Consider the following 9,874-nt stretch of genomic DNA (forward strand, 5'->3'; position numbering starts at 1 on the left):
TCCCCCCCCTGATATTTTTGGTGATAGTCATTCATTTGTAGTGGTTTTGGCCTGAAGAGGTTTGTCTTATCTGTTCCTTCTCTTTCTCTCCGGGGGGAAAATAGAGGGTGAGTCTTCTCCAGCCTACTCTCTCACAGTTGATTAGTAACTCCTGCTCTACCCCTACGCTCCAGGGAGTCTATGCCAGCTCTCCTTATACATCCCCTTGTCATGCACATACTCTCACTTCCTCTCTTTTTCTGGCTCCTACTCGTGCGCACACACCTCCCTACAGTCACGGGATAGCAGTTTGAGGGAATCACACAACCAAGACTTGACATTTATAACAATGAGAGCTTGATTAAAAGGGCAGAATGAAACAGTGTCATCCTCCATTCATTGTCCGTAGCCCAAGTTAAATAGGGTTTAAACCTGTGCATTGCGGCTGATACCTCCACTGTCAATTCCTGATTCCTTCAAAGCAGCGAGACAAAAAGGTCCTGTTATTGAAATGCAGGTGCATAACAGTATGCAACCGAGGTGTCAGAGGTGACCAAGTTTACACAGAATGTCTGGGAATAGATAAGGACGACGCTAACGCGGGGAGGTGGGGGGGCAGGCAAAGCTTATGCTGCTCCGGTGAATGCCATGGTGTTTGAAAGGCACAGGAATAAAGCTTAGTTTTATCTGGCTTGGGGCAACACACAAAAGGCGCCAGCATTGCAACGTGGCGGGTTTTAAAATTGGGATCAAAAGGTTCAAGCTAATTAACAAGCTAAATAAGAGTCCCCTAGCTTCATCTGTGTAACCACCCTCGCTCTTTCTCCCTCCCTCTGTCTCTTCTGCTGCAGCACTGTGTGCTCCCGCGCCGCCGTGCGTGCAGCTCGCCAGCATATACAGTGTGTCTGGAAAAGTGAAGACAAATTGCTCCCCGTGCTGAAATGCAAAAAAATAATCACCAAATTACCGCCAACAAGATCATTCTAATTAACTATGTTATATTGCTAGCGTGACCCTGAGAGCGAAATGCCCCGTGATCAAGCTCTGTTCAAACTGTTTTGATGTTATTCGACTTTTCCAGCAGAGCCCTGAGGAGGGCCGAGATGGGAGAGTCAAATAGAAAGGACAAAGGCGCATAATAAAGACAAATGGCAAGAGCATGAAATTTGATTCATTGCCTTGGTATAGAAACATTCACAGGGAAATGGCCAACATTGACATGCCATGAATTTCAAAACACTGTCAAATCCAAAAAGCACCCGTCCTGCTATAATGACATTGAGTCCCTGAGGGGCCTGCAGGGGGATTATTGGGCCAAATCAATCAGGCTGTTGTTTCTGATGGACGTTTCCACCTGGAGTTGTGTGCAGATGTTTAAAGATTAATTCCACCCAAATGGCCAGAATAAATAAATAAAGATAAAAATAAAGGTAAAAAATATTTAAAATTGATTTAAATGTATTTATTTGTTTATTTTTAACCTGCCTCTAATGGTATCCAGTAGAGATGAGGAAGTACACCATTATCTGCATCTGTATGTGTTCTGTACTCAGAGTAGGCGGGGTTTAAACCCCGAGAGGATGGGTGAAACCCAAAGTTGATGTTTTATGATATATTTTAAGCCTAAAGTCCATTAAAAAATGGTCAGAAGTTGCTATATGTATTTCTAATGATCATATTATTTACAGAACAGCCGGAAAAAGGGGCTTAGAATCTTTTTTTTAAGAGTAAGAGATTAACCCTTTGAAACCTGAGCAAATTAGCTTGATTTTCTTTCAAAAACATGGCAAGAAGGCAATGAACAATGAAAGAAGAAATGACCCAAAAATTACAAACACAAGAAAATTACCTGAAAATTAGAAAAAACTACAACACAAAAAAAACAAAAAATAAAAAATAAAAAGAACATTAAAAAAAAACCAAATTTGGACTTGGAAAAAGTAATCCAAAAAATTATAATGATTCTCTAACATCATTTTAAATATGTAATTTTCATCATTAGAAATTAAGTTTTTCCCTAGCTTGTTTGAAATACTTTTTTTTTAAATCTACAAATTTATTGCAATTTGTGGAACATTTCTTATAAAGTTGCTCATTGCCTTTTTTCACATGACGAGAAATCACACCAATTTGCTCAGGGTTTCAAGGTTAAAATACTTGTGAAAGGCATATGAAAGCAGCCAAAGAAAAGTGATATTACTCCAGGTTTCAAGGGGTTAAACACAGTTACAGGGCTGGCACCATATCAGATTTTCACCTCATGAATATAGTGGCAAAAGGCAGTGTTATTATGAGTGTAGTATGAACATGATATCATTGTTTCATTTTTTAAAATATTATCATCAATACTGGTATATTGCAACACCACTCTACCCAAACAGTGATTTTCCTTCATCACGATTATTCAACAAGATACATTTTATGTGGATGATACTCATTCTTGTAAAAAGTCTTTTCATGCGAATATTAAGCTCAACTCTAGTATTGTGCCATGCAGATTTTCTTTTTGCCTTAGGTTTGAGATACCCTGTAACTTTTGGAATAGATTTCAAGACTCTTCTTTTAGTTGTTTAATAATGTCTCAGCGGCCTTTACCTCAGCAGTTTGACCTCAGCTCACCAACTAACAAGCCATCCCAACATCTCCAGTGGTTTGTTTTGATGTTTACCTCTTGGCTTTTAACTAACTTCTGTTGTGTGTATTTTGTTATAGTTTCCTCTTTTCCCTTTTGTTTTTTTAATCACCTTTCTGTCTTGTTTCAAGTCCTTATTGTGGTATAATGTAATTACTTCTGCTGAGGAGGCGATGTTTTCAGTTTGGTTTGTTGATTTGTTTGTCTACCGGCACTATTACTGAAAAACTGCTTATCTGTTTTTCATGAAACTTTGTGAGAGGGTGTATCATGAGTCAATGTGGAATCCATTGAATTCTGGAGTGGGACCAAATAATGGGGCAGATACACAATTTGTTTTTCATTTTCATTAATACCCTCAGATCAGACATTTAGCCTTAGCGGAGGTCTGTGCTCTCCAAGTGCCCCTCTAGACTGTGATTGTTTTGGTCTCTTATGTTAACTTTGCACTTTGTTGGCCTCATTTTTTTTAAAAAAGTGCTGTAAATATATTATTGTCTTTGAATGAGATTTATGCCCTTATGTCCAAATACAAAGGTGGTGATATGAATTTTGTTCTTGTTGGGCAAACCATTTTTAAAAATGACGTTTTAAGGAAATCTTTCACAAAACGATGTCCAGGTTACTCTGGATGATCACTGTTTTTGTTGGAATTTTGAAATAGCCCCCATGAGAACTGTGTAAAGTGCGATATGTATATTATCCATGCTAAAACTGAAATGGCTAATATGTAATTTTTAAATGTTGGGAGCCTCATAAACAAAATGACATCCATCTGCATTGAACTAAGAAGAAAGTAGAAATCTAAGAGGTGCTGCCTCAAAACCAAAGCATGTCAAACCAAAACTATTTGCATGGCTTTATAGTTCTACGAGTAAATCAGTATGTTTTGTCATGTGAGTACACTGACCCTTTAAGCTCCTGTTCCATCCCCAAATGGTTACACAATGACAACTATTAAATATTGTCTCTAAAATGTCTTCCATCTATATGACAGCTGAGTGATTTCTCATGTTTTAAATGTAAAAATGAAATTTATAGCCACAAGGAACTCGGCTCTGTATTTATTTCAATCGGCATCAGAAGCATATGCTTGCAGCAGACCTTTCACTGCAGAGCACCCACTTTGTAGTACGATATGAAAACACCATCTGGTGTGTTAGCAGCGGCTAGGCTAAGCTAGCTGGGGCTAGATGGGGCCCTGCTGTGTCACAGGATTATCTTACTGGTTGGTAGATCCGCTCTATTAGCCTCTAGTGGCTGGGATTATTGGATGATCATTATGTGTGACTGAACAAGGAGCTAAGTACCTGCACTTCCTTGACGCAGTTAAGTCCTGTTAGTGTTAGTGATCAGGCACGTTACGGGCACATTTTCAGAGCATTACACATTTATTACACCTTGTCTGAGACATAAACACGCTGTTTATTTAATACACTTTGACTTGGACTCACACGGTGCATTTAATACATGTTGACTGGCTTTACAAACTTAAAAACAAGCTCTGCGCTGGAGAAAAGGCAGACTATAGCACGCCTGGAGCACATATTTGTTTGTGGAAGTAGAATGTTCCTTTCTAACGCGTCTAAAGAGGATCACAGGCGAGTACAGAAGACAGCGCGTTCAGAGATTGGCCCTCTGCTCAACAAAACGAACATCTGCCGTTTCTCATCAGCGAGATTGAAGCTAATGACGAGCCGCGAGTGTGCTGACAGAGAGAATGGAATTGGATTGTGTACAAGAGGCCCAGTGAGACCAGACATATGTTTGGGAAAATGTTGTGGATGGAGTATGGCTTTATATAGTGTGTGTCCCTGTCCGTGTGTGTGTGTGTGTGTGTGTGTGTAAGGTAAGATGCTCAACACTGGGAGAGGCAGAGAACGCTTTTTCTTTTGCAGTTCATTTATGCGCCCATGTTTATACAAGTGGATGAAGGGGGAGTGTGTAAGCGCAGGTAAAACAACCGTTGTATTCCTCCCCCTTCAATCTCTGCTTTCGCTAACAGATAATGGAATTACACATCAAAGAAGCTTCTCCCTGTATCCAATTCTTCTGTGACCTCTACCAGCCTTTGTTCATATTCACCACGACAACTCCCCAGCCCCAAGCCTCCACCAGCAGGCTTCTCCCTGCTTCCTCTCTCTGTCGAGGGAGAGATTAAATTTAGATGAAAATGAAATATTCATTTCCACTCAGCGACTGATGGCCATCTTAATTTGATACAACTTTTGATGCAACATCTCCTCATTGTTCTTTTTCATCACCACATACTTTTTGTCCTCCTCTTCCCTCTCTTTGCCAACCATACCATCCCTCCTGTGGGTAATTCTCTATACAAGCAGCCCTTTGGGTTTGACTTTGTTAAAAGCAGAATTGCAAAGTACCATTACAGCTTTTTGCCGTCTCTTGAAATATGTCTGAGTCATTTCAGATGAGACATTTGCACAAATCCTGGCGAGTAGGATCTCGGGGAGCATGCGAGTGGAGAGTGCACTCTCTCTATAGCTCGCTTGAAGAGTTAATCACATGAAAACTTCTCAGTCTCTCTCTGCCGCTGGTTCGGGGATAAAGACAAGCCTCTGAAGTGGCTCTGTGTTTGCAGACTTCAGCCAAAGTGGTGACCACAAACCCGATTTATCCCACTGAAGCTTCTGAACGGTCACACTACATACAGCTTCAAGTGCCGCACATTTGTCAGCTTACATTTAAATGTTCGGCCTGTTTCACACACAATAATTAAGTCTGCGGTCATGGCTGCCCAAAGCATTTTAGGGAGGCTGTATGAAAAATACATGTGACCAGGTGTTGTCGGGGCAGAGCGGGGAGCTAAGGAAATGAAATCAACATGAAATCATGGGGGAAATTGATTAACTGGCACTGATTAAGTGCTTTAAGTATTAGGTAGATAAAGTAATTGATTATTCAATAAATCCCTGTCAGGCAGTGAATAACCTCACCGAGAGAGAAAAGAGACAACAAATGATGAATTAGTTTCATCAATCCACACATGAAAGAGACAATGTATAATAATGTGTCATTACTGAATGCCTTAACGATCGATATGAATACATTTACATCTGATCAAAATTGGGCAATCCCTATCTGACGGAGAAGAAAGCCATACATAGAAATCAATCACTTGTGTAGATAAAATGCTGCTCACTGGGGTTACAGAATGAAAAAGAAAAAGATTGTATAAAATGAAATAATCAGCATCTTATTTCCATGTTGGCAAATGTACAATCATCTACAGACACATACTAGCATCTGAGAAAAAAATTACACCCTCCAGCACTTTCGTCTTTGTTATAACAACATTGCATTATCTACCGAAATGGTTCCTAGATGAGATGAGAGGTTGCAAAACATGTCAGGGCAGAAAGAAATTTACGAAAGGCAGGCGGAGGGAGACTAAAGAGACGCAGCGTGTAAGTGGACAAATACAGGAGGAGCAGTCTTTTATTCCCTCCAACAAATAGAAGCTGCAGAACAAGACGGAGCGACCATCTGGCCTCAACTTAGAGCAGTGCACTGTAAAAGCACTAAAATCAATGGCAACAACTCTACCTTGGATGCCCACCATTACCCAGATGGTGTGCTTGGAGAAGCTGCGCAGGCCACCTAACCAGCAGCAGACACAGACACAGAGAGCGCCCGTGCTCAAATACCACCGCCCACCTCGATGATTTTCACTGGTTTGTTTGTGTTGGTAACCAGTACTGAGGAGAGACGTTGGCCGCCGTGCACTGACTATGAGAGAGCCCTCTGTTGGTTTTCGCAGGGTGGCTGTGACACGGCGCACACACACACTTGCACACTAAGTGCTACTTTTTTTTTTTTTTTTTTCGAAAAGGTCCACTACAGATCGACTCAAAAAGGCGCTCATCTCTATAAACGAATCAACAGACTGTGAACGTCCTCTCACAGAAAATACTACAGTATGTTTGCAGTAATTCACATGCATATTTTATGCAAAACCTCAAGCTTATCCACTATTAAAACAGATCAAATGAAATTGTGAATGCAATTATATAGAATATTATTTCTGGTTATTTTCACGCAGGCCTGTTTTTTAAGTGGACAAAATAAAATGGATGCACACGTGGCCGTTGTATATAAACACTTTAGAAAATCACATGAAGACATAAGCCTTTTGAATCTTTGGTTGTTGTTGTTTTTTTTTTTTTCTTTTGGCATTGAGGCAAATTCTGTAACCTTCTCTTGCATTTCCCCTCTTCTCAGCTTGTCAAAATACAATCTTAGAAACACACACACACACACACAAAAGAAAAACAAACTGCACCGAGCAATGATAGATTCTATAAAAAGCAATTGTGCGACTGTAGCACATTTCAAGGTAAATTTGTCTCAGCACTTTGACATTTTTAAAAACAAAGCCTGTCAAGTCTATTTCAGGTCTTCATTTGAGCTGCTGCCACAGTTGGAAAAAAAGGGAAAAAATGTCCCTTTGACCAAATGATTTCAGTTCAGATCAGACGAGAGATTTAAGGATTTATGCTTTTTCTAAGACATCACGAAAGTCCATATGCAGCGATGTCAGAGAAGTCATGGCTCTCCAGAGTGCAGCAGTCAATCACAGGGACATCCTGGGCCTGCCCGACAGCTGCTGATGATGCTCAGCACCAAACATTGTCTTAAACTTAATTCCGAAATTGCAACAAATACTCAGAAGGCTTGACAGCATTTACTCACGTCTAAAGAGCTGCAAAATGTAGCTTTACTTTATCATGTTAAAGTCTAATAATTTATATTTGAACAAATGTAGCTCATGACCTCCTACTGAGCTTGTATTTCAAAATCATAGTAGTGATTTCTACATATGCCATGTAAAACACAACTGGTTTACAAAGGCCATTTACCCCTGTTAGAGCACTGGAATATCGAATATGCAATTTTGTAACATTTCCACCCATCATTTTTACCTCGAAGACACGAAAAAAGCTCAATCCCATTAAGATGCTCTCACTGCCTGCCTGCACCCCGGCTGTTGTAGTGGTATGTTAATGTGGGCCAATGCCATTTTTTGAGTAATTGTCCTGCATGGCACTCTGCCAAATGTCAAAAACGATTTGCCTCGTGACAAAAACCGTATTGATCTTCATTCTGCTCCTGTCTCTTGGCGGTGCAAAATGTTTCAGTGCATCGCCAGGCTCCGAATGACAATTCTCACATTGTTTCTCAGTGAGTGATTGGAAAAAAAAAGAACCCTTCTTCTTCTTTTGGTCCCTCACATGCGTGAAAGATGCAATGCAACTTTGATTTTGTATAGGCTACTATGTGTGTGTGTGTGTGTGTGTGCATGTGCGCTTTTTCTTTGTTTGCATTGATATTTTAATATTTGATTGAATCCAACTTTATTGATCTATCTTTAATAAATTCTAACATTGTTTGAAACTTTCTCATTTCTTAATGTGACACTGTAGCTTTTAATTTACCAGACTGTCCTTAAAAGCTAAAACTTGCTCCCAGAAGGCATGGCAATGAGCCTGAATTTAGCTGGTGACTCAACATGCTGGCTGCAGAAAATGGAACAGACAAAGCAGAGTGCATAGAGGTCACACTAACCCACTATATTTCATCGCATGCTCTCTGAGTGGAAAAGGCATCCTCAATTTTACAGGCAATCGTCTGCAATAATGCGCTGCTCTCTTGTTGCTCACTGGTTGCCCCTCTTTTAAGTAAAATGAAAATTCACACACGACCCGACTGAGGCGAGCGGTAAATGGAAGAGACTGCTCATTTACTCCAAAAAACTCCCCGCAGCCGCTGCAAGCGCACGGGCGAGGACCCGCACCACAAAGAGCGGAATAGGGTGCAACTTTCAAGGTTATAAGACAAACGTGTGTGTGTGTTTATGTAGATGTGGACAACTTACCTATTCGAATAACATGAGGCATCCCGTTAGAGTAGTGAATCCAAAAGAGACATGCAATCAGCGATGTCCAGTATTCCCAAATCGCACTCCGGGGAGACAGCCAAGTATTTCGCATGGTTGTAAAGTCGCGGGATCCACTTTTTAAAATTCCAAAGACGACTCAGAATTGCTCATCAAAACTGAATTCGACGGAGCATATATGGATTTTGGTGTCTGCGACAAATTTGCGCTCATTGTACTTGGTGCAACATTCTCTTTTTTTTCTCTGTTACTCACAAGTCTGAGAGCGGCTCGATCAGGATGAAGCCCCCCAGTCCCTCACAGGCGGATCAGTGATACACCTGCGAACGCAGGCTGCTACAATTAGCCTGCAGGAGTCTCTGTATCCCCTCCTACCGCCGATGCTATCTGTCTACTGGCAAGTACCACAGCAACAGCCGAGCCGGACTCCCGCACCGCCGTGGAGGACGAGAACTGCGCCTGCGGAACTTTGGGTCGCCTCGAACGATTCTGTCGCCCGAAAGACAGAGAAAAGCGTCACGCGATGAGTGCTGAGGAACATGCACGCACTTCAGACATTCAAAAAAGCCTGTTTTGCAGTTTAATCACTCCAGTCCCCAATTCCAGTCAGGAAACAGTTCGTGTAACACAGAGGTACTTTGTGAAGGTGGAAAAGCCGCTCCGCGACGCTCCTCTCCAGTTGCGCACGGTGATGGCACCAGGCTGCTTATTGAAGAACGTCCAAACCGGCTCAAAAGGCTCTTTGTTACACAGTGTTCATTTTAAAAAATCGTCTAGTTTGTGGTGGATGGAAAGGCAGTGCTGAAAGCCGTGCATCTGCGTGCGTCTGACGACCCTCCTTCCACGGTGCCACTAGAGGCACGCGTCGTTACGCATACTTGTCAACTATGTCCAAGAAGTATTTTATGGAAGTGAGAGGGATCCGAATAATGACCCGGTTTTCTAATTTACCACTTGTTGTATAAACTTGCATCATGTTAATTTCTTCACATTTCATATTATAAGAATTTATGTTTTTGTGTTAATATTAGAAGAATTCTTATTTTCTGATTTACTGCACTGAGATGGAAATGGCATTTTGTTTTTCTTTGCCTCAAGCAAGAAACAGGGAAACCCCCGTCTGCCTGCTTGTGCATTGTTGGGTGAATTATTTGCATGGGGGAAATAAGTGTCAGCTGAGGATTGGGCCATTGACAAAGCATGCTTCTTATCGCTGTTATTTGACTCATTCTGTCTGTGTCAATGAGTACATTAAACCCCCGTAACTGCTTGGTGCCTATCTGGCTGTCCATTTTTCATGCCTTTACAAAGACCCGTCAAATACAAGCTGCAGGTTACATATACAA

General features: G+C 41.2%; 1 protein-coding gene across 1 annotated transcript in view; it reads right to left on the reverse strand.

Moving 5' to 3' along the window:
* grik3 (glutamate ionotropic receptor kainate type subunit 3) overlaps positions 1-9,363 on the reverse strand; it is a 121,290-nt gene extending 111,927 nt beyond the window's left edge. The window contains exon 1 of the mRNA XM_088084275.1: positions 8,508-9,363. Coding sequence (XP_087940401.1) covers positions 8,508-8,622 — 115 coding nt within the window. The 5' untranslated portion in view covers positions 8,623-9,363. The remainder of the gene's footprint in view (positions 1-8,507) is intronic.
* Between the last annotated feature and the right edge of the window lie 511 nt (positions 9,364-9,874).

Source organism: Plectropomus leopardus, chromosome 11 (assembly GCF_026936395.1).
Source record: "Plectropomus leopardus strain MGB_pleo_1.0 chromosome 11, ASM2693639v1, whole genome shotgun sequence".
Taxonomy (NCBI): domain Eukaryota; kingdom Metazoa; phylum Chordata; class Actinopteri; order Perciformes; family Serranidae; genus Plectropomus; species Plectropomus leopardus.